Source organism: Melozone crissalis, unplaced genomic scaffold (genome assembly GCF_028551555.1).
Source record: "Melozone crissalis strain CALT ecotype California unplaced genomic scaffold, PUWL_Pcris_2 ptg000150l_1, whole genome shotgun sequence".
NCBI lineage: Eukaryota > Metazoa > Chordata > Aves > Passeriformes > Passerellidae > Melozone > Melozone crissalis.
Genome location: NW_026535921.1, coordinates 1,334,688 through 1,358,925, shown reverse-complemented (window position 1 = coordinate 1,358,925; position 24,238 = coordinate 1,334,688). Strand labels below are relative to the sequence as shown.

At 56.0% G+C, this 24,238-nt stretch overlaps 2 protein-coding genes across 3 annotated transcripts in view; one reads left to right on the top strand and one right to left on the bottom strand.

Moving 5' to 3' along the window:
• SCARA5 (scavenger receptor class A member 5) overlaps positions 1 to 9,943 on the bottom strand; it is a 28,667-nt gene extending 18,724 nt beyond the window's left edge. Inside the window, exons 1-3 of the mRNA XM_054293454.1 lie at positions 9,832 to 9,943; positions 5,905 to 6,033; positions 642 to 1,319 (exon numbers count right to left, since the gene is read on the bottom strand). Of these exons, the coding sequence (XP_054149429.1) occupies positions 642 to 1,319; positions 5,905 to 6,033; positions 9,832 to 9,943 (919 nt within the window). The remainder of the gene's footprint in view (positions 1 to 641; positions 1,320 to 5,904; positions 6,034 to 9,831) is intronic.
• Positions 9,944 to 20,398: 10,455 nt separating this feature from the next.
• Positions 20,399 to 24,238, top strand: part of OTOF (otoferlin) — a 105,239-nt gene continuing 101,399 nt past the window's right edge. For both annotated transcript variants that reach the window (XM_054293462.1, XM_054293463.1), the window contains exon 1: positions 20,399 to 20,591. In XM_054293462.1, coding sequence (XP_054149437.1) covers positions 20,513 to 20,591 — 79 coding nt within the window. In that variant the 5' untranslated portion in view covers positions 20,399 to 20,512. The remainder of the gene's footprint in view (positions 20,592 to 24,238) is intronic.

Genomic DNA, 24,238 nt, shown 5'->3' with positions numbered 1-24,238 from the left:
TCCCACCACTCACCCTGGATCTGTTAAGGAGCGTTCTCACAACTCACCCCAGATCAGGGAGATGTTCCAGACTGTTCCCACCACTCACCCCAGATCACAGAGACGTTCCAGATCATTCCCACCACTCACTCACCCCGGATCACGGGGATGGTCTGGAAGGTTCCCACCCCGGATCACAGAGATGTTCCACAGCGTTTCCACCACTCACTCACCCGGATCACTGAGATGTTCCCACCACTCACCCCGGATCACGGAGATGTTCCCACCTCTCACCCCGGATCACGGAGATGTTCTGGAATGTTCCCACCCCAGACCACCGAGATGTTCCAGATGGTTCCCACCATGCACTCACCTCGGATCACAGAGATGTTCTGGAATGTTCCCACCACTCACTCACCCCGGATCACGGAGACGTTCTGCAGCATTCCCACCACTCACCCCAGATCACGGAGACATTCCAGATCATTCCCACCACTCACTCATCCCGGATCACAGAGATGTTCTGGAATGTTCCCACCCCGGATCACAGAGACGTTCCAGATCGTTCCCACCATGCACTCACCTCGGATCACAGAGATGTTCTGGAACGTTCCCACCCCAGATCACAGAGACGTTCCACAGCGTTCCCACCACGCACTCACCCCGGATCACGGAGATGTTCCTCAGCGCCACGGAATGCTCCCAGTCCTTCATGCGCAGCTCCTCGGTGACGTTGTTGAGCAGGGCCAGCTCCAGCCTCAGCTGCCTCTCCATGGCCCCGTGCGCCGCCCTCATCCTGCGCCCGTCGGCGCTGGCGTTGCCCAGGAGCCCCTGCAGGTCCCGGAGCCGGGAGCGCTGCAGGCGCAGGTCGTAGGAGAAGCTGCGGTTCATGGACTCCACCGCCGCGCCCAGCGCCGCCGCCTGCTCGCCCAGCGCCTCCAGCCGCCCGCCCAGGTGTCCCAGGAGGTGCTGGTGGTGCTCCAGGAGCAGCCGGCTGCTGTTGGCCTCCACCGAGAGCCGCGACAGCTCCAGCTGCGCCGCGTCGCTCTGCCGGCCCAGCGAGTCCCGCAGCCGCTGCAGCGAGCTGTCCGTCTGTCCGGCCTGGCTCTGCAGCGCCCGCAGCAGCGCCTGCAGCCTCTGCAGCGAGGCCGAGAGCAGCAGCAGCGAGTCCGAGTGGTTCTGCAGGAGGTCCTGCAGCCTCCAGACGTGCTCCAGGAGGTCGCCCTGGGGCGGGGGGCGCGGCAGCAGCTGCAGCTGAAAGTCCCGGAAGGTCTCGTTGAGGCGTTGGACGTTCCCCATCAGCGCCTTCAGCTCCTCAGGGGATGCCTGGGGCCGGGACACTGTGGTGGAGGAGGAGGGTGGGAGGTCAGGAGGGACCCTGGGGTGTCCTCCCAAGGACATTCCCAGTTCCTGGGTGCCTGGAGGGGAAGTTCCCAGCCCAGAAGGTTCCTCCCATCCAAGTGATCCAAGGCTGGAGAAGGAGGGCGGTGCTGGAGAAGGGCTGGAGGGTCCTGGGATGGGTTGGGTGAGGAGGAACCATAAAGCTCATCCTGTTCCACCTGGAGAGGGACAATTCCCATGATCCCAGGGTGATCCCAGCCCATCCTGCCTTTCCTGGGACACTCCCAGGGATCCAGGGATTCTCTGGGAATTCCAGCCCAGCCAGGAATCCCTTCCCAAGATCCCACCATCCCAAGCTCCCCTTTCCCACTGGAAGCCATTCCCTGCCTCCTGCCCCTCCAGCCCTTGCCCAAATCCCAGCTCTCCTGGATCCCCTTTGGGATGGGGAAGCGGCTCCAAGGATTCCCTGGATCCTTCCCTGATCCAGCTGCACATTCCCAGCTCTCCCAGCCTGACATTGGATCCATCCCCATCCCGATTCCTCCTTGAGAAGGAATTTCGGGATCCAGGGGCTTCCCTGGGAATTTGGGGCTCCAGGGAGGGTCTCCCTTCTCTTTTGCATCCTGAATTCCATAAAAATCCCTTTGGATGGATCCTGAGTGTCCTTGATCCCAGAATCCTGGAATGGTTTGGGATGGGATCCATGGACCTTCAATCCCATCCCAGGGACCCTTCCCACCATCCCAGGGTGATCCTAATCCACCCTTGGACGCTCCCAGGGATTCTCTGGGAATTCCAGCCCAGCCAGGAATCTCTTCCCAAGATCCCACCATCCCAAGCTCCCCTTTCCCACTGGAAGCCATTCCCTGGCTCCTGCCCCTCCAGCCCTTGCCCAAATTCCAGCTCTCCTGGAGCCCCTTGAGGCTTGGAAAGTAGCTCCAAGGATTCCCTGGAGTTCAGGGTTTTCCTTTGGTCCCTGAGAGCTGCATCCCATGGGATTTCTCTGCTGGGACACAGAACCTCAGCCTGGATCCATCCCAGCATCCCGGGATCGTTTGGGTGGGAAGGGACCTCCAATCCCACCCCATCCCAGCCCTGACACCTCCCCCTGTCCCTGTCCAAGCTGGAATCGGGTTCTTCCAGGCATCTTCCCAATCCCCGTTGCTGAATCCCACAGTTTGTCCCAGAATTCCAGCCAGGATTCTCCTCCTGGAATGGCGCAGGGTTCAGTTCCCTCTGCTCATCCCAGTTGGTCCCCGGAATTCCTGGGAGGGATCTGAGGGATTGAGGAGGCTCAGGTGGAGCAGATCCCACGGGAAGGATGGGAAACTACAGGGAAAAACATTCCCTGGGGAAAAACTTTGGGATATTTGGGATATTTACGAACCACCAGAGGGAACAGCCCCAAGTTTCGCTGGGCAAAGTTCAGGTTGGAATTCGGAACAATTCCCTCAGGAAAAAGGTTGTGCCGAGGGGCTGGGTGGGAATTCCAGGCATTCCCAAGGGGCTTTGCCATCCCCGCACTCACCAAAATTTGGGAAAGGGGAGGCAGGAGCCCTGGAATGTGCCAGGATAATTCCCACAGGGATTTCAATCCCTGGGGACATGGATCAGGGGAATGGTTGGAATGCAGGGGGTCCAAGGAAGTTTTCCAACCTCAACGATTCCACAATTCCATGAAAAAGTTGGAGATCAGATTCCCAGCCACAGGTTCAGAGGATTTTTAGTGGATTGGGGGATCAATGGTGGGGATACAGGAAATGGGAATTCCCAGGCGCCACCTGAGATCCATGTGGGAAACTCCAGCTCTGGAGAGGAAAACATCCCGTTCCCACTGGGAATTTTTTTTTTAATTCTTTTGGGTTTTTTATGGGTTTTAATGGTTTTTTAATGGGGTTTTGGAGGGTTTTGGGTTTTTTTTGGGGGGGGGGAATTATTTTTTAATTCTTTGGGGTTTTTAATGGGTTTTTAGAGTTTTTTTGGGGGGAATCTTTTTAGAATTCTTTGGCGTTTTTTATGGATTTTTGGGATGTTTTAAGATTTTTGGGGGGATTTTTTTGTAATTCTTTGGGGTTTTTTAATGGGGTTTTGCAGGTTTTGGGGGGGTTCTTGGAGTTTGTTTTTAGTTCTTTGGTGGTTTTTATGGGTTTTTGGGGTTTTTTAGGATTATTTGGGGGATTTTTTTGGAGGTTTTCTAGGGATTTTTTTTTAATTCTTTGGGGGCTTTTATGGGGTTTTGGGGTGTTTTGGGGGTTTTTGGGGGGATTTTTTCGAATTCTTTGGGGTTTCTTCTGGGTTTTTTATGGGTTTTTGTGGTTTTTGTTTTGTTTTGTTTTTTCCTGCTGGATCCCGAGGTGTTTCCTTGGATTTGTGCCGCTGACCCTTTCCCCAACCTCTTTTCCAAGGAAAGTCGCGTGGCCCAGCTGGATCCCAAACAATTCCCGGCCAAACCCACCCCAAAACATTCCAGGACAGGTTGGACGGGGCTTGGAGCATCCTGGGACAGTGGGAATTGTCCCTATGGAATTTGAGATCCTTCCACGTCTCTTCCCACAAGAACCATTCCATGATTCCATGCATTTTTCAAGCCCCTTCCCCTCATGTGGGAGATGGAGCTGGAGAGGAATTCCTGTCTCCAGGAGCCCAGGAAGGGATTTTCCATGGGAAATCTCAGCCTTCCGGCCTGAGAGGTGTCCATGAAAATTCCCAGTTTTCCAAGGACCAGCAGCTCCAGTGCCCGGAGCTGGGGCTGTGTCCCCATGGCTGGATGTGACCCCTTTATCCCACCCCATCCCTGTGGGATAAACCCCCCTGGACACCCCCAGCTAAAAATTCCAGCACTTGGCCACATCCAGATCCAGAGGCTAGGCTTAAAATCCCAAAATTCCAAAACTTTGAAAGAAATTTGAAGTTGGAATTTGAAAGCCGCAGCCACGGAGATGATTTCCCTGATTTCCCCCTGCTCCCCTTTTTCAAGATTTTGGGCAACAACTTGGAATGGTTTTCCCGGGGTTTTCCTGGAATCCCGCCAGTCCCGCTGCTCCGGGAGGTGGGAATTGGGAGATTCCCAGTGCCAGAGGTTGATGTTGTTGTTGTTCCTGGACCGGAGCTTGTCCCGGATCCATCGCATCCCTCGCTGTGGGATCCGCCGGCCAACAACAACATCCAAACAATGCCCGGTGGGAGAGGCCCCGAAATTCCAGGAAAAATCTTCTCCAGCCTTTCCCAGCCCTTTTTTTTGGATTTTTTTGGCATTTTTGAATTCTTTGGGATTTTTTTTATGGGGGTTTGGCGTTTTTGGGAGGGTTTTTTTGGTTTTTTCTTCCAAATTCTTTAGAGTTTTTTTTGGGGGGTTTTTACAACAACATCCAAACAATGCATGGTGAGAAATCGGCGGGAGAGGCCCTGAAATTCCAGGAAAATCTTCTCTGGCCTTTCCCAGCCCTTGGAGAGCAGCCGGGGGGATTGGGGGATGGAAAAGGGGGGGCTCACATCCCTCCCCACCATGAAAAGCGGGATAAACTCCGGGAAGGAGGGATGGATCCATGGAGGTGGCATTTCCTACCCATCGAGGGAGATCCCGGGACTGGGGGTTAAAGCGGGAAATTCCCAAATTTCTTCCAGGAGGGCAAGGGGGGGACCAAGCCTGGGATCCCTTGGAATTCTGGGGTTTTTTGGGGATTTTTTGGGGGACTTTTTGAATTCTTTGAGATTTTTTAAATGGGGGTTTGGGGTTTTAGGGGGTTTTTTGGGACCTTTTTTGGGGTTTTATTTCCAAATTCTTTGTGTTTTTTAATGGGGTTTTCAATGGGTTTTGAGGGTTTTTGGGGGGGATTTTTTTAGAATTCTTTGGGATTTTTTATGGGGCTTTGCATTTTTGTGGAGTTTTTGGGGATTTTTTTTACTTCTTTGGGGTTTTCAATTGGTTTTTGGGGTGTTTTGAGGATTTTTTTGTGGGATTCTTTTAGAATTCTTTGTGGTGTTTTACAGATTTTTGTAGTATTTTAGGATTTTTTGGTTTTTTTTTAATTTATTGGGGTTTTCAATGAGTTTTTGGGGTTTTCTGGGGTTATTTAGGAAAGTTTTTTGAGGTTTTCTAGGGATTTTTAAAAATTCTTTGATGCTTTTAATGGATTTTGGGGGTTTTAATGTTTTTGGGGGGGTTAATTCTTTAGTGTTTATAATAGGGTTTTGGGTTTTTTGGGGAATTATTTGGGGGATTTTGCTTTTAGAATTATTTGGGGCTTTTCATGGGTTTTTATGGGTTTTGGGGGTTTTTGGGGACTTTTTAGAATTCTTAGGGGTTTTTTAATGGGGTTTAGGGATTTTTTGGGGGGATTTTTTTTTTAATTCTTTGGGGATTTTTATGGGTTTTTGGGATATTTTGGGGGGATTTTTTTTTTGAGTTCTTCAGGGTTTTTACTGTTTTTTTATAGATTTCGGGGTGGTTTTTGTTTGGGTTTCTTTTCCCTGCTGGATCCCGACATTCCCTCCCCTGGATGACCTGGAAAACCCTCCCGTGCAGGAATTCCAAGGCCATGGAAGCTCCTGGAAGTCCTGGGAGCACCCCAGGCCCAGCCTCACCTGCCAGGATGAAGATTCCCACCAGGATGAGGAGCACCAGCAGGTAAAGTCCCACCACGGAATATTTCAGCGCGGCCACGGAGCCCACACGGCCACGGCACCCCCAGGGCCTCATCCTGCGGCCGGGATCTGCGGGATGGAGCAGGACACGGGGTCATGGAGGCCTTGGAATGCCGTGGGAATGGCTGGGATCATCCCCAAGGCTCCACCCTTGGGATGGCCAAGGAAAGGTTGGGTGGGATTGGAGACACCTGGGATGGTGGGAGGTGTTGCGATGGGGTGGGATTGGAGGTCCGTGGATCCCACCCAAACCATTCTGGGATCTTCTGGACCTGCTGGGATGGATCCAGGCTGGGGCTCCCAGCAGGCAAATCCCGTGGGATGCAGCTCCAAGGAAAATCCTGAGCTCCAGAGAATCCTTGGAGCCGCTTCCCCATCCCAAAGGGGCTCCAGGAGAGCTGGGATTTGGGCGATTTGGGCAAGGGCTGGAGGGGCAGGAGGCAGGGAATGGCTTCCAGTGGGAAAGGGGAGCTTGGGATGGTGGGATCTTGGGAAGGGATTCCTGGCTGGGCTGGGATTCCCAGAGAATCCCTGGATCCCTGGGAGCGTCCAAGGGTGGATTAGGATCACCCTGGGATGGTGGGAAGGGTCCCTGGGATGGGATTGAAGGTCCATGGATCCAACCCAAACCATTCTGGGATTCTGGGATCAAGGATGCTTGGGATCCATCCCGAGGGATTTTTATGGAATTCAGGGATGGAAAAGGGAAGGGAGACCCTCCCTGGAGTCCTGAGATTCCCAGTGAAAACCCTGGATCCCGAAATTCCTTCTCAATGAAGAGTCGGGATGGGACTGGATCCAATGTCAGGCTGGGAGAGCTGGGAATGTGCAGCTGGATCAGGGAAGGATCCAGGGAATCCTTGGAGCCGCTTCCTGATCCCCAAGGGGCTCCAGGAGAGCTGGGATTTGGGGCAAGGGCTGGAGGGGCAGGAGGCAGGGAATGGCTTCCAGTGGGAAAGGGGAGCTTGGGATGGTGGGATCTTGGGAAGGGATTCCTGGCTGGGCTGGAATTCCCAGAGGATCCCTGGGAGTGTCCCAGGAAAGGCTGGATGGACTTGGAGCACTCTGGGATAGTGGGAATTGTCCCTGCCCATGGAATGGGATGAGTTTGAAGGTCTCTTCCCACCCAGCATTCCCTGTTGGATCCTGGCAGGAATACCGGGGTTCTGGGAGCAGATTTTCTCACATTTTTACTCCGGCTCCATTTGCCCTTTCCCAAATCTGAGTTTCTCCAAGGAGACACCAATGGAAGATGGAGGAAAAACCCAGAATTCCCACCTGGAGCCTCCATCCTGGTGTTTTGTTCTCCTTGGAGCTCCGAGGCTCCGATCCAGAGCCCCTCATCCCTCAGGGATCCTCCTCCAAACCTCCTGGATGAAGACAGCACTGATCCACGGCCGGACTCAGCCTGGAGCAGCCCTGCTGGGATTTGGAATTCTATCCCATGGAAATTCCCATCTCCTGCTGGGAGATCCCATCCCATGGCGATTCCCAGCTCCAGCCTGGCCCATCCCTGCCGGGCAATGCCCAGGTGGGATCTCGCTGCTCCCTGGAATTCCAGCGATGGAACCCCTGGATGGGGGGATCCCCAATTCCAGGGACCCTCCCGGACGCCATCCTTGTCCCCGTGTGTCCATCCCGGGAAAACGGGGATGGCTGGAAAAGGCTCCAGCCGGGAAAGGGTTACGGCGGGCGGATCCCGAAACCCTGCCCGGCTTTGGGGGCTCGGGATTGAGCTCCGGGATGGATCCTGCGGGAACGCGGCTCAGGTGGGATCCGGGATGCTCCAGCTGGATCTCATCCCCCGCTCCCCGCCCGCAATTCCCGGGATGGAGCCGCGGGACGAGGAGGGCGCCGATGTTTTCCTGACATTTCGCACTTGCAGCGGCTCCCAGGGACACCCCGGGCGGAGCTGGCGGCGCGCCCCGATCCACCCACTCCCATTCCCGGCCCTTGGAAGCGTGCAAAGGGCCGGGATCCAAGGAAAAGCGAACATTTCCTGCCCCTGCCCAGGCTCCAGGGAGCGGGAGGAGGAAAACAAGCGGGATTCAGGGATTTGGGGTCCCCGAAACCCTGGAAAAGGTCCGGGAATGGCGTTCCTGGGCCAGCAGAAGGTTTGGATCATGCTCCCGATTGATCCTCGACCCCCCAGTTGGAGTTTTCCATGAATTCGGGCGGGATCCGGGTGGTTCCAACCTCAGGGGGTGACTTTATTCCAGTCCCTTCCCAGAAATCCCGCTCCCGTGGGAATGGGGTTCCCTGGAGGGTCAGCCTCGCCTTGGGATGAGCCCCGAGAATTCCAGGGAATCTGGAATTCCAGAATTCCATCAAACCCCAAAGCCAGGGAGGCACCTCCAGCCTTTCCCAGGGCAAGGGATTTGCTGGGAATTCTGGGATCGGTCCTGGGGGGCTCCGGCTTTTCCAGCGGTTTCCCAGTGGGAAGGGATGGGAACAGCAGGATCGGGAAGCTGGGAAGAGGCAGGAGCAGGGATGTTGGGAATGGGATCAACACTCAGGGATCTCCTGGATGGGGAATTCTCCCTCTGGATCCAAAACTGTCCCCACTCCCACAGATCCCCTCGGAGTCACCTCCATGAGCCCCTTGCAGCATTCCCAGGAGGAATTTATCCCGAGCTGGATGTTCCCAGCCCAGCCAGCCCCTCCCGCCCTTCCAGCCAGGAATCCCTTCCCAAGATCCCACCATCCCAAGCTCCCCTTTCCCACTGGAAGCCATTCCCTGCCTCCTGCCCCTCCAGCCCTTGCCCAAATCCCAGCTCTCCTGGAGCCCCTTGGGGATCGAGAAGCGGCTCCAAGGATTCCCTGGATCCTGCGCTGATCCAGCTGCACATTCCCAGTTCTCCCAGCCTGGCATTGGATCCAGCCCCATCCCATCTCCTCCTTGAGAAGGAATTTTGGGATCCAGGGGCTTCACTGGGAATTTGGGACTCCAGGAAGGGTCTCCCTTCCTTTTTCCATCCCCGGATTCCATAAAAATCCCTCAGAATGGATCCTGAGCATCCTTGATCCCAGAATCCCAGAATGGTTTGGGTGGGAATCCCATCCCAGGGACACCTCCCATGATCCCAAGGTGCTCCAAGCCCCATCCAACCTTTCCTTGGACACTCCCAGGGATGGGGGAGCTGCAGAATCCCTGGAAAACCTGGGCCAGGGCCAGGACAACTCCTGGTGCTGCTCCAACCACAGAATCCACCATTCCCAGGGCCGGGAATCCCGGCTGGAATGTGGAACTGAGCACGGAGCTCATCCCTGCACCCGAGGAGCCACATCCAGAGCTCCTTCCTGGGAGATCTGTGCACTCCCAGTCCCACCATGGATCCGGGGTGGATCCCAAGGTGGATCCAGGGTGAATCCTGAGGTAGCTCCTGAGGTGGATTCCAAGGTGAATCCTGAGGTGAATAATGGGGGGATCTGGAGGTGGATCCTGGGGTGGATCCAGAGGTGGATCCAAAGGTGGATCCCGAGGGAATCCCAGGGTGGATCTGGGATGGATCTGGAGGCAGATCCAGGGTGGATCCTAGGGGAGATCCTAGGGGGACGATCTGGGGGCAGATCCAGAAGTGGATCCCAAGGTGGATCCAGGGGTGTATCTGGAGGTGGATCCAGGGATGGATCCTGGGGTGGATCCAGAGGTGGAACTGGAGGTGGATCCAGGGATGGATCCTGGGGTGATCCAGAGGTGGAACTGGAGGTGGATCCTAGGTTTGATCTGGAGGTGGATGCAGGAGTGGATCCAGAGGTGGAACTAGAGCTGGATCCAGAAGAGGATCCACATGTGGATCCCCAGGGGATCCTGGAGTGGATCCAGAGGTGAATCCCGAGTGGATCCGGAGGCGGATCCGCCCTCACCGTGCTCGCAGAGGTTCAGCTTGGAAAGGCTCCGTCCCTCGAAGGGCTCCTCCAGGACGGATCCGTTCTCCCTCTCGGAGAAGGTGTGGAGATCCACGGCCTTGTTCTCCATCCTGCTGGAGAGAAACAGGAATGTCCCACGGGGCCTTGGCACATCCCAATCCCAATCCCAATCCCAATCCCAATCCCAATCCCAATCCTGGCTCCTGCATTGGGATGGAGCAGGTGAGAGCCCACCTGGAATTGGGATCCCGAAATCAGCGGGACAGGGAGCTGGAGAGGAGACTATGAAGCTGCTGCAGGGCTGGGAGAGCTGGGAATGTGCAGCTGGATCAGGGAAGGATCCAGGGAATCCTTGGAGCCGCTTCCCCATCCCAAAGGGGCTCCAGGAGAGCTGGGATTTGGGCAAGGGCTGGAGGGGCAGGAGGCAGGGAATGGCTTCCAGTGGGAAAAGGGAGCTTGGGATGGTGGGATCTTGGGAAGGGATTCCTGGCTGGGCTGGAATTCCCAGAGGATCCCTGTCAGTGTCCCAGGCTGGCTGGACGGGGTTTGGGGCAGGCAGAGATCCATGGATTCTGTTTTCCCTGGGAATTTAGTGCTGCTGGGGTTTTGTCACCCCCACCCCAGTTACACCAGCAGAACTCCCAGCTCCAGTCCCACTTCCAAGGGGGAAAATCCATCCGGGAATTCCAGAGGGGTCTCAAATTCCCCACAGAAATGGGGATGGGAAATGGGGGCAGGAGTGTCCAGGGGGAAGTGGGATAGGGAGAAACTCCAGGTGGAGATTGACCCGGGACACCAGGATAGGGGATCTGGGACAGGAACTGGGATTGGAGGAACTGGGATTGGAGGAACTGGGATAGGAACTGGGATTGGAGGAACTGGGATAGGGGATCTGGGATATGAACCAGGATAGGAACTGGGATAGGAATGAGGATAGGGGATCTGGGATAGGAACTGGGATAGGAACTGGGATAGGAACTGGGATAGGAACTGGGATTAGAGGAACTGGGATAGGGGATCTGGGATAGAGGATCTGGGACAGGAACCAGAATAGGAACTGGGATAGGGGATCAGGGATAGAAACCAGGATAGGAACCGAAATAGGAACCGGGATAGGAACTGGGATAGGAACCAGGATAGGGGATTTGGGATAGGAACTGGGATAAGGGATCTGGGATAGGAACTGGGATAGGAACTGGGATAGGAACTGAGACTGGGAGAACCGGGACAGGAACTGGGGTAGGAACTGGGACGGGAATGGGGATAGGAACCAGGATAGGGGGAACCAGGAAAGGAACCGGGATAGGAACAGGGATAGGAACCAGGATAGGGAGAACTGGGATAGGAACTGGGACAGGGAGAACCAGGATAGGAACAGGGATAGGAACTGTGATAGGAACCGGGATAGGGTAAACAGAGACAGGAGCATCCCCTGGGAATGCCGGGGCAGAAATCCCCTACAAGGATTCGGGGCAGGAACTTCCCCCGGGGCAACGGGGACAGGGAGAACCGGGATAGGAACCAGGATAGGAACCGAGACAGGAACCGGGACAGGAACCGGAGCTACTGGGACAGGGGGAACCAGGACAGAGGAATTCGGGACTGGAGCATCCCAGGAGAACCGGGACAGGAATTCGGGACAGGAGCATCCCCCGGGACAAGTGGGCCAGGAATTTGAAACTGGAGCATCCCCCGGGACAACCGGGCCAGGAATTTGAAACTGGAGCATCCCCCGGGACAACCGGGACACAGGAATTCGGGACTGGAGCATCCCGGGAGAACCGGACCATCTCCCTCTCCGCCCACCCCGCTCCCCTCCCGGCGCTCCGTGTCCCCCCGCCGCGTCGCCGCTCACCCTTCGGGATTTCCCGAGCTTCCCGCGGCCTCTTCCCGGGATTTCCCTCAGTCCCCGGGCTGTGTCCCGCCGGCGCTGGCCGGTGCCGGGGGCCGAGGAGGGCGAGGAGCCGCCCCGGGCGGCGGCGGGGCCCGGCAGCCGCCCATGGGTGCGGGGTCCCGGCTCTGTGAGCGGGGCCCGCCCGGCCCGAGCCCTTTGTAGGCGGAACCGGAGCGGGGCCGGGCTCCCCGCGCCCCCGCCCGCCCACCGGGGCCGCCCCCGCCGCCCCGAGCCCGCCCCGGGCCGCGAGAGGGGCAGGGCAGGGGAGGGAGGAACCGGGAACGGAGCGTCCTCCGGGAAAAACGGGGCTGGAAAACTCCTGGGGCAACCGGGACAGGGGGAACCGGGAGAGGAGAATCTCCCGGTAGTACCGGGACAGGGGGGACCGGGACAGGAGAAACTCCCAGTGGAACCGGGGCAGGGGAGAAGGGAACCGGGAACGGAGCGTCCTCCGGGAAAAACGGGGCTGGAACGACTCCTAGGGCAACTGGGACAGGGGGAACAGGGACAGGGGGAACGGGGACAAGAGAATCTCCCGGTGGTACCGGGACAGGGGGAACCGGGGCAGGAGATTCTCCCGGGAATACTCGAACAGGGGGACCGGGAGAGGAAAATCTCCTGGGGACGCCGGGACAAGGGGCACCGGGACAGGAGAAACTCCTGGTGGAACCGGGACAGGACGAACCGGGACAGGAGATTAGCCCGGTGGGAGCGGGACAGGAGAATCCCCCGAGGGTACCGGGACAGGGGAACAGGGACAGGGGAAACCGGGACAGAGGGACCGAGACAGGAGAGAACCGGGCGTGGACCATCCTCCGGGAAAAACGGGGCTGGAATGACTCCCGATGGTACCGGGACAGGAGAATCTCCTGGTGGGACCGGGATAGGGGGAACCGGGACAGGGGGACCGGCACAGGAGAATCTCCTGGGGTAACCGGGACAGGAGAATTTCCGGTGGTACTGGGACATGGGGAACGGGGGCAGGAGAATCTCCCGGGAATACTCGAACGGGGGGAACCGGGACGGGGGGACCGGGACAGGAGAATTCCCCGAGGGTACCGGGACAGGGGAGGAGGGAACCAGGAGTGGAGCGTCCTCCGGGAAAAACGGGGCTGGAACGACTCTCGGTGGGACCGGGAGAGGGGGAACCGGGACAGGGGGAAACGGGACAGGAGAATCTCCCGGGAATACCCGAACAGGGGGAACCGAGACAGGGGGACCGGGACACGAGAAACTCCCGGTGGGACCGGTACCTGGGGGACCAGGATATGAGGAACCGGGACAGGAGAATCTCCCAGTAGGACCGAGACAGGAGAGACCGGGACAGGAGAATCTCCGGTGGTACCAGGAGAGGACGAACCGGGACAGGAGAATCTCCTGGGGACACTGGGACAGGGGAGGAGGGAACCGGGCGTGGAGCGTCCTCCGGGAAAAACGGGGCTGGAACGACTCCTGGGGCAACCGGGAGAGGAGAATCTCCCGGTGGGACCGGGACAGGAGAATCTCCTGGGGACACCGGGACAGGAGAATTTCCGGTGGTACCAGGACAGGAGGGACCGGGACAGGAGAATCTCCCGGGAATTCCCACACAGGAGGGACCGGGACAAGCGAGTCTCCCGGTGGTACCGGGACAGGGGACACCGGGACAAAAGCACTTCTCAGGGTTACCGGGATAGGGGGAACCGGTTTGGGAGCATCTCCCGGGAAAAACGGGACGGGAACATCTCCCGGGGAAAACGGGATAAGGGAAACCGGGATGGGAACATCTCCCGGGGGAACCGGGACACGCGGAAGCGGAGCTGGAGCGTCCCGCGGCAGGAACGGGACAGGAGCAACCCCCGGGAAAACGGGACCGGGGGAACGAGGATAGGGGCATTTACCGGGAAAACGGGACAGGGGGAACTGAGACAGGAGCATTTCCCGGGGAAATCCGGCCATGGACAGGCGGGATCGGGGCTGGAATATTCCCGGGAAATGGAGAGAGAGGGAATCGGGGCTGGAATATTCCCGAGAATGGAGAGAGGGGGAATCGGGGTTGGAATATCCCCGGGGGAATGGAAATTGAGAACCGGGGCTGGAATATTCCAGGGAAATGGAGAGAGGGGGAATCGGGGCTGGAATATTCCCAGGAAATGGAGAGAGGGGGAATCGGGGCTGGAATATTCCCGGGAAATGGAGAGAGAGGGAATCGGGGCTGGAATATTCCCAGGAAATGGAGAGAGGGGGAATCGGGGTTGGAATATCCCCGGGGGAATGGAAATTGAGAACCGGGGCTGGAATATTCCAGGGAAATGGAGAGAGAGGGAATCGGGGCTGGAATATTCCCAGGAAATGGAGAGAGGGATAGTCGGGGCTGGAATATTCCCGGGGGGATGGAAATAGAGAACCGGGGCTGGAATATTCCAGGGAAATGGAGAGAGGGGGAATTGGGGTTGGAATATTCCCGAGAAATGGAGAGAGGGATGGTCGGGGCTGGAATATTCCCGGGAAATGGAACCGGGACTGGAGAAATCGGGGCTGGAACATTTCCGATGGAAGCCGGGGCTGGAATATCCCCAGGAGCATCCCCCCAAGTTGCCTCCCTGGAAAAGGGCCGAGTTTTCCCTGGAATTCCCGCCCGGAGGGAAGGAGGCGGATCCGTGTCCCAGCTCCGGGGGATTTCCATCCTTCCACTCCCAATTCCCGGCCAGCAGGAGAACCCAAACCCCGCTGCGCCCACAGGGAAACTGAGGCACGGAGAACGCCAGAGGGGAATGTCTGGGATGATCCCAAACCCTTCGGCCTTGGCTCTGCGGGAGCAGGGAATGACAATCCGAGATGAAGGGAAGGGCCTGGATTTGTCTTTTCTCCAGGAAAAGCTGAATTTGGGAATATTTTCCTGGATTTCAGGAGATTCCAGCAGGATTTTGTTGCTTTTCCTCCTCTTCAGTTTCCACCCATGGATTTGTTCCATCCATGGTGGCTTCAGGTTGGATTCCAGCCTTGGTCCTCTGGGTTCTGCTGGAAAAGTGGGATGAGGGAGGAAAAAAGGGATTAAAAAGAATTAATATGGAATAAAAACTGCTCCGGAGCCGGGAATGACTTTTGGTGTCATCACAGCTCAAATGATTCCATGGAATTCTGGGATTGCCGAGGTGGGAAAAGCCCTCGGAGATGAGGAACTCCAGGTGGGAGCAGTGGCGGATCCGAGCCCTTTTATTTGGGAATGTGGGGCAGGAAAAGACACCCAGAGCCCCAAAGCTGATCCCAAACCTCCGGATCCCGGGCAGGAGAAGCCGGATCAGACTTGGGAAAAAAATCCCAAATCCTCGGGATCCCGGGAATGTGCCATGGGCTGGATCACCCTGGGATTGGGGCAGGATCCCAGCCCTTGGAATGGGGTTGGATTTCCTCCTTCCCACCCATGGAGACCATTCCATGAGGAGTTTCCAGGAGGAATTTCCCTTCCCAAGGTTTTCCCGGTGATGTTTTCCCTCAGGAATCTCTCTCTGAGTTCTATCCTGGTTCTGAGCTGGAATTTTAATGGAAACCTCCAGGGCATGCGCAGCACCGGCATTCCCAGGAATTTCCAGGTGGAATTTCCAGGTGGAATTCGGACCCTGGCTGTTGCACCGAGAGATGTCTGGTTGGATTTTGGGATCAATTCCCACCTGGAAAGGTTTTCCAGCCCTTCCCCTGCCCGGGGCAGGGTGGAGTTCCCATTCCTGGAGGGATTGGGATCCCTTGGATTTGGGGGAGCAGGGATCAGGACTGGGAATGGTTGGATTGGAGGGCTCCAAGGGCTTTTCCAGGCTCCAAAATTCCATGATTTTATGGACAATGGGATTCTCCCAGCTGGCGCTGCTTTCCCAGGAACGGGAACAGGAATGGGGGGGACATTCCTTGTAGGATGATCCCAGGGGGATCTTTGGATTCTGGGATGGTTTTTGTGGGAAGAGGATTCCAGCATCTTCCAGTTCCACCCCCATTCCATGTGCGGGGACACCTCCCACCATCCCAGGGTGCTCCCAGTTTTCCATGGACTCTCCCAGGGATTCTCTGGGAATTCCAGCCCAGCCAGGAATTTCTTCCCAAAATTCCAAACTTTTCCATTTAAAACACTTCCTTTCCATGACTTCCCCCGACAATCTCCGCTCCAACCCGACATTCCAGCCTTGCCCTTTTCCCAGGATCTCCAATCCCACCCCAACAGGGAATCCTGGAATGCCGGGACACCGGGAATGTGGAACCTCGAGAGGACAATTCCATCCTGGAGGGCCAAAAGCTGGGATTTGGAAATTTCCTGGAATTCTGGAATGGGTTGGGTGGGAAGGGACCTTCAATCCCATCCCATTCCAACCCCGACACTTCCACCATCCCAGGGTGCTCCAAATTTTCCATGGACACTCCCAGGGATTCTCTAGGAATTCCAGCCAGACAATTCCATTCCTTCCATTCCTTGGGACAGGAATGGAATCCTCTGGCTGGAATTCCCAGAGAAAATTCCATTCCTTCCCAAATCCCAAATTTTCTATTTAAAACACTTCCTTTCCATGATGTCCCCCACAATCCCCGCTCCATCCCGACATTCCAGCCTCGCCCTTTCCCCAGGATCTCCAATCTCACTCGAACAGGGAATCCTGGAATGCCGGGACACCGGGAATGGAACCCCCCGTGCCAGCGGGCAGGGCTGGGTGGGGTTTTGGGATTTTGGGCAGGAATTCCTCCCTCGGGAGCTCCCAGGGATGCAATTCCCGAGCTCTTGCTGCCCCCTAAAGGACTGGAGCGGGAGGAGCTGCCGAGCGATCCCGGGAATGGGAAAAATCCACGGAAAAACCCGAGAATTCCTCCCTTGGAATCTGGGGTTTGAGCTGAGAGCGGGTCCGAACCAAAGGAGGATTTGGGATCTCCCAGATCCAGGTGGGAACATAGCTGAGGCCGAAAAGGAACTTCGGGATCAGATCCTGGTCCGGGGGGGCTCTGAAATTCCACCCTTCCCATTAAAGATCCCGAAGAATTCCCAGATCCTGGGATTTCCTTTATTTTCCTCCTCCCCCCTGTTTTTTCCCCATTTTTTAAAATTTTCATTTTCCATTTTTTCCCATTTTTTGGCCTTTTCCCCCACCTTTCCCTTGTTTTCTCCCTCTTCTTCCCTTCTCCTTCTCTCTTCCCCATTTTCCTGCTTTTCCCCCCCATTTTTCCCCCCTTCCTTAATTTTCCCTTTTTCCCTCATTTTTCCCTGCTGTTTCCCAGAATACCTGGGGGGGCTTTGGGGACCCTAAATTGGGGGCGATTTTGGGGTGAATTATCCTGATTTTGGGGTTTCTTTTGGCATTTGACCTCATTTTGGAGGGCTCATCCTGGTGCTTAAAATTATCCCAAAAAATCTCCGGAATTTGGGAGCCAACAAAGCCAAGAGGGAAAAATTCAGATTTTATGGAAATGGGAATGTGGGAGAGAGGGAGGGGAAAGGAAGGGAAAGGAACGGGAATGGGGCTGGGGAGGGGAAAATCCCTGGATAGGGATTCCCAAAAAAGCACAAATCCCATTTATTCACATGTGGGAATGTGGTACGGGGAGAAATTCCCAAAAAATCCCAGATCCCATGGATTCACAGGTTGGAATGCCCAGGTGTGTCCTAGGATGGGGCAGAATTCCCAAAAATCCCAGATCCCATGGATTCACAGGTGGAAATGCCAAGGTGTGTCCTGGAATTCCCAAAACATCCCAGATCCCATGGGTCTACAGCTGGGAGTGTCTAGGGATTCCCAAAATAATCCCAAATCCCATGGATTCACAGGTGGAAATGTGCCCAGGTGTGCCCTAGGATGGGGCAGAATTCCCAAAAATTCCCAAATCCCATGCATTCACGGGTGGGAATGCTCAGGGATTCCCCAAGAAAAACCCAAATCCTAAGGATTCACAGGTGGGAATGTGGGATTGGGCAGAATTCCCAAAAAAAGCCCAAAGCCCATGGATTCACAGCTGGGAATGCCCAGGGATTCACATAAAATCCCAAATCCCATGGATTCACACAGCTGGGAATGCCCAGGTATGTCCTGAGTGGGGCAGAATTCCCAAAAAATCCCAGATCCCATGGATTCACTGGTGGGAATGTGGGATGGTGCGGAATTCCCAAAAAATCCCAGATCCCATGGATTTTCAGGTGGGAATGCCCATCCCCGGGATGGGGCGGGACTCCCATAAAAGCTCATGAATATGCAATAAGCTCATGAATATGCAATAAAGTCCAATTACCATAAATTATAATTTCCCAGGGAGTTTCCAAGGAAAGCCAGAGCAGCTTCAGAATTCCCGAGGGATTTTTCTCTTTCCCAATAAAATCGGCCAGGCACAAGAGATTCCCAGATTCCCAGATTTCCCTTTTCCTCTCCCTGAGCCTTTGAGGGATTTTCCAGCCCAATCCCAGGGAATGGGGCCGGATTTATCCTGCCCTGTTTGGGATTTGGATTTGGCAGTTTTGGGAATCCTGCCCATCCCGGGACACACCTGGGCATTCCCACCTGTGAATCCATGGGATCTGGGCTCTTTTGGGAATCCCAGAACACACCTGGACATTCCCACTTCTGAATCCATCGGATTTTTTGGGAATTCCTCCCCATCCCACATTCCCACTTGTGAATCCATGGGATTTGGGCTTTTTTGGGAATCCCAGGGCACACTTGGGCATTCCCAGCTGTGAATCCTTGGGATTTGGGATTTTTTGGGAATTCTGCCCCATCCCACATTCCCACCTGTCAATCCATGGGATCTGAGATTTTTTGGGAATTCCTCCCCATCCAGCATTCCCACCTCTGAATCAATGGGATTTGGGCTCTTTTGGGAACCCCGGAACACACCTGGGTATTCCCACTTCTGAATCCATGGGATTTTTTGGGAATTCTGCCCCATCCCACATTCCCACCTCTGAATCCATGGGATTTGGGCTTTTTTGGGAATCCCAGGACACGCTTGGGCATTCCCAACTGTGAATGCATGGGATTTGGGATATTTTGGGAATCCCCGGGCATTCCCAGCTATGAATCCATGGGATTTGGGATTTTTTTGGGAATTCTGCCCCATCCCAGGACACACCTAGGCATTCCATCTCTGAATCCATGGGATTTGGGATTTTTTGGGAATCCCAGGACACACCTGGACATTCTGAACTGTGAATTCTTGGGATCTGTGATTTTCTTGGGAATTCTGCCCCGTCCCAGGACACACCTGGGCATTCCCACCTGTGAATCTATAGGATTTAAGGTTTTTTGGGAATCCCTCCCCATCTCACCCCAGGACTGTAAATTCCCGAGGGAATTCCCGGCGGGAATCCGGGCAGATCGGAGCCAGCCGGGATCGGGATCTGCTCCCAGGGAATGAGGGATGGGATGAGGGAACGGCCTCCAGCTGTGCCAGGGGAGGTTTCTGGGATATCGGGAACAATTCCTGCCTGGAAAGGCTTTAAATCCCCATTCCTGGGGGGATTTCAAATCCCTGTGGATCTGAGGGGACCGGGATCAGGGGTGGGCTCCGAGGGCTTTTCCAGCCCCAAGAATTCCAGGATTCCCGGAGGTTTATTTTCCTTGCCCTCCGGTGCTTGACGCTCCTCCCCACGGGCTCGGCTCCTCCACAACATTCCCGGGATTTTTTTGGGAAGGGCGGGGAGTGCGGATCCCATGGAGCCTTGCCTCAGTTTCCCCATTCCCAAATTCCTGCAGCTGGGAAGGGAAAAGGTGAAAAGGGGGAAAAGGAGGAAAGGGGGGAAAGGGGGAAAAGGGAAAAGGGGAAGAGGAAAAAGGGGGAAAAGGGGGGAGAAATGAGGAAAGGAAATTTCAAGGAAAGAAAATTTCAAGGAAAGGAAAGGCAAGGAAATTTCAAGGAAATTTCAAGGAAAGGAAAGGAAAGGAAAAAGAGGAGAGGGGAGGGAAGGAAGGGAAGGAGAAGGGAGGGGAAGGAGGAGGAGGAGAAAGGGGAGGAAGGCGGGGGAGAGGGAGGGGCGGCCCCGCTGCTGAATAATTCAGTGCCGGGAGCGGGGGAAGCTCCGCACCGGCACCGAGACCGCACCGAGCCGAGCTCCGGAGCGCGGCACCGGGAACAGGACCGGGACCGCCACCAGCACCGGCCCAGGGACCGCACCGGACCGGGACCAGGACCGAGACCCCGTCAGGCTCCAGGCACGTTACGGGGCTCAACACCGGGCTCCGCACCGAGCACCGGCACCGCATTAAGCCCCGGGAGCACCTCGGGCTCCGCACCGGGCTCCGCACCGGGACCGCATCAGGTTCCAGACACTGCACCGGACCACACCGAGCACCTCGGTCCGCACCGGGCTCTGCACCGGGACCGCTCCAGGACCGCATCGGGCATCGGGACTGCCCCGGGACCACCTCGGGCTCCACTCCGAGCCCGCCCCGGGACGGCATCGAGCACCGGGACCAACCCGGGACCACCTCGGGCTCCGCTCCAAGACCACCCCGGAACCGCATTTGGCAAGGGACTACCCCGGGACCACCTCGGGCTCTGCACCGAGACCATCCCAGAACCGCATCTGGCACCGGGACCACCTCAGGACCACCTCGGACTCAGCACCGGGACCACTCCGGGACCAGACCGAGCTCCGCACCGAGCACCGGCACCGCACCGGGATCGCATCAGGCACCGGCACCGCACCGAGCGCCCCGAACCGCCCCGGGCTCTGCGCCGAGCCCGCCCCGGGCCCGCCCCGAGCGCCTGGATCCGCACGGGCCCGGCGCCGAGCCCGCCCCGGTGGCCGCGGCTCCATCCCCAGCCCCGCACGGTCCCGCCATGGCTCTGGTGCTGCAGCTCCGCTCCGTCTCCGGCCTCCGCGGCAAAGGCGACCGCATCGCCAAGGCGGCGTTCCGGGGTACCGGGAGCAGGAATTGGGGGAGAGGGATTTGGGGGAGAGGGAATTGGGGATGAGAGATCTGGGGGAGAGGGTTTGGGGAATCGGGAATTGGGGAGCGGGAATTGGGATCAGGCTTTGGGGGAGAGGGATTGAGGGATCAGGAACCGGGGAGAGGAATTTGGGGAGCGGCAATTGGGGGATCGGGATTTAGAGGAAAGGGACTGAGAAGCAGGAATTGGGGGAGGATCAGGATTTGGGGGAGAGGGATTTGGGGGATCAGGAATTGGAGAGCGGGAATTGGGATCAAGATTTGGGGGAGAGGGATTGAGGGATCAGGAATTGGGGAGAGGGATTGAGGGATTGGGAATTGCGGAGAAGAATTTGGGGAGTGGGAATTTTGCGATTGGGATTTAGGGGAAAGGGACTGGGAGGCAGGAATTGGGAGAGAGGAATTGGGGGTGGGGAATTGGGGTCAGGATTTGGGGGAGAGGGATTGAGGGATTGGGATTTGGGGAGAGAGAATTGGGGGATCGCGATTTAGGAGAAAGGGACTTGGGGAGAGGGATTGGGGGATCGGGAATTGGGAAGCGGGAATTGGGATCAGGATTTGGGGGAGAGGGATTGAGGGATCAGGAACTGGGGAGAGGGATTTGGGGAGCGGGAATTGGGGGATTGGGATTTCGGGGAAAGGGACTGGGAGGCAGTAATTTGGGGAGAGGAATTTGGGGGAGAGGGATTGGGGGGGTTGAGAATTGGGGAGCTGGAATTGGGATCAGGATTTGGGGGTTCAGGGATCAGGATTTGTGAATTGAGGGAGAGGGATTGGGAGGCAGGATTTGGAGATAAGGTATTTGGAGGAGAAAGACTGGGGGATCGGGATCTGGGGGACAGGGACTGGGAGGCAGGAATTGGGAGGGCAGGGATTGGGGGACAGGATTTTGGGGACAGGATTTTGAGGACAGGATTGGTGGGGCAGGATTTGGGAAGTGGGAGTTGAGGGACAGGAATTGGGGTAGAGGGATTTAGGATTGGGATTTTGAGGGCAGGGTTTGGAGGTATAGGATTTTGGGGAGCAGGAATTTGGGACAGGATTTGGGGAAGAAGGATTTGGGGTGCAGGATTTGGTGTGCAGGAATTGGGGGAGAGGGATTTGAGGGAAAGGATTTGGAGGTTCAAGATTTGGGGGAGTGGAATTTGGGGTATCAGGATTTGGGGACAGGATTTGGGGTGCTGAGGGACAGGATTGGTGGAGCAGGATTTGGGAAGTGGGAATTGAGGGGCAGGAATTGAGGGACAGGTATTTGGGATAGGTTCAGGGTTTAGGGGACAGGATTTTGGGAGGAGAATTTGGGGGAGAGGATTTTGGGGAGGTGGGATTTGGGGTGCAGGAATTGGGGAGAAGGATTTGAGGGAAAGGATTTGGAGGATCAGAATTTGGGGGAGTGGAATTTGGGGACAGGATTTTGGGGGAGCAGGATTTGGGGACAGGATTTGGGGTGCAGGGTTTGAGGGATAGCATTGGTGGAGCAGGATTTGGGAAGTGGGAATTGAGGGACAGGAACTGGGGACAGGATTTTGAGGGTGGGATTTGGAGGTCCAGGGTTTGGAGGACAGGATTTTGGGAGGAGAATGTGGGGGACAGGACTTGAGGGATGGTAACTGAGGGAGATGGGATTTGGGGTGCAGGAACTGGGGAGAAGGATTTGAGGGAAAGAATTTGGGAGGGTGGGATTTGGGGAGAGGGATTTGAGGGGCAGGAGATGGGGATCAGAAATTTGGGACAGGATTTTGAGGGCAGAGTTTGGAGGTGCAGGATTTGGGGGAGAGGATTTTGGGATGAGGACTGTGGAGCAGGATGTGGGGGAGAGGATTTTGAGGAGGTGGGATTTGGGGTGCAGGAACTGAGGAGAAGGATTTGAGGGAAAGGATTTAGAGGTTTGGGATTTGGGGATGGGATTTTGGGGTATCAGGAATTGGGGTGCAGTGTTTGAGGGACAGGATTGGTGGAGCAGGATTTGGGAAATGGGAATTGAGGGGCAGGATTTGGAGGTGCAGAATTTGGGGGATAGGATTTTGAGGAGGTGGGATTTAGGGTGCAGGAATTGGGGAGAAGGATTTGAGGGAAAGGATTTAGAGGATCGGGATTTGAGGAGTGGGATTTGGGAACAGGATTTTGGGATGGGATTTGGGGACAGGATTTTGGGGGAGCAGGATTTGGGGAGCAAGATTTGGGTGTGGAATTTGAGGGACAGGATTTGGCAATCGGGAATTGGGGTCCGGATTTGGGGGTGGAATTTGAGGGACAGGATTTGGGGAATCCCAGCATCCATCCCTGCCTCAGTTTCCCCACGCACGACACCAAACCTACTCTTTTTGGGATTCCCTCACCCCGGGTTTATCCAGGGAAAAGGGGGATGAATTCCCAAGGTGAAATTCCCACCGGGATCTGCATCAGCTCCCAAGATTTCCTTGGGAAGGAGCAAAAATTCCCCCGGGGCTGTGGAAGTTCCGGAGCTGCCGGCGTTTTTCCAAGGCTTGGGAAAAGCTCGGGATGGGATCCCAGCTCTTCCAGAGGCCGGGAATGCATGGAGGGAGAGTAGAATGGGGATGGGAAAGGCGATCCCAGTTCAGCAGGGAATTCCAGGAATTCCATTGGGGTGGAAAAGGCGGGAACAGGGATCCCAGCTCAGCCAGGAAATTCCAGGAATTCCAGGAATTCTATCAGTGAGAAAAAGGCGGGAACAGTGATCCCAGCTCAACAGGGGAATTCCAGGAATTCCATTGGGTAGAGAAGGCAAGAACAGCGATCCCAGGTGAATTCCAGGAATTCCATAAGTGAGAAAAAAGGCAGAAACAGGGATCCCAGCTCAGCCGAGGAATTCAAGGAATTCTGTCAGTGAAAAAAAGGCGGGAACGGGTGATCCCACCTCTGCAGGGGAATTCCAGGAATTCCATTGCCAGCCTGGATCAGCTTCCCCTGCTCTTAATGAGCTCGGGATCATTAATCAGGGATAATTAACTGTCAGCTCCCTGTTGTGCTTCCAGCTCCAAGAACATGCCTGGAAAAAAGTGGAATTCCCAGGAAATCCACTATGGAGCCCTGGGAGATGCCAAATTTCTGGTTCTGGACATTCCTGCTCCCGAATCCAGCCCAAATTCCCAAAGTGGGACTTTGGGAATTTTGGGATCTGTCCCAGCTTTGGGTCCAGACTGGAAAACAGGGAATGACTGGGAAACATTGGGAAAGGGGAGCTTGGGATTGTGGGATCTTGGGAAGGAATTCCTGGCTGGGCTGGAATTCCCAGAGAATCCCTGGATCCCTGGCAGCGTCCCAGGACAGGTTGGAGCACCCTGGGATATTGGGATTGGAATGGGATCATGGGATTGAAGGTCCTTTCCCACCCAGCCCATTCTGGGATGGAATTCCAAGGAAGGAATTTCCAGGACGGTTGGATCAGGGTCCTGAGGGTTTTTCCTGCCCTTTTCCATCCACAAATTCCCATGGAAAAGGGGATTTAGGGTCACGCCAGGATGCAGCCAATGCCTGATGCTTCCAGGTGGGAATTCCTTTTCCCAGGCTCATCCAGGCCCTGGCCAGGAAAATCCAGCTGCTAAAAGGGGCTGGAAGCAGCTTGGGAAGAAATTCCAGGTGTGGATGGATCTGG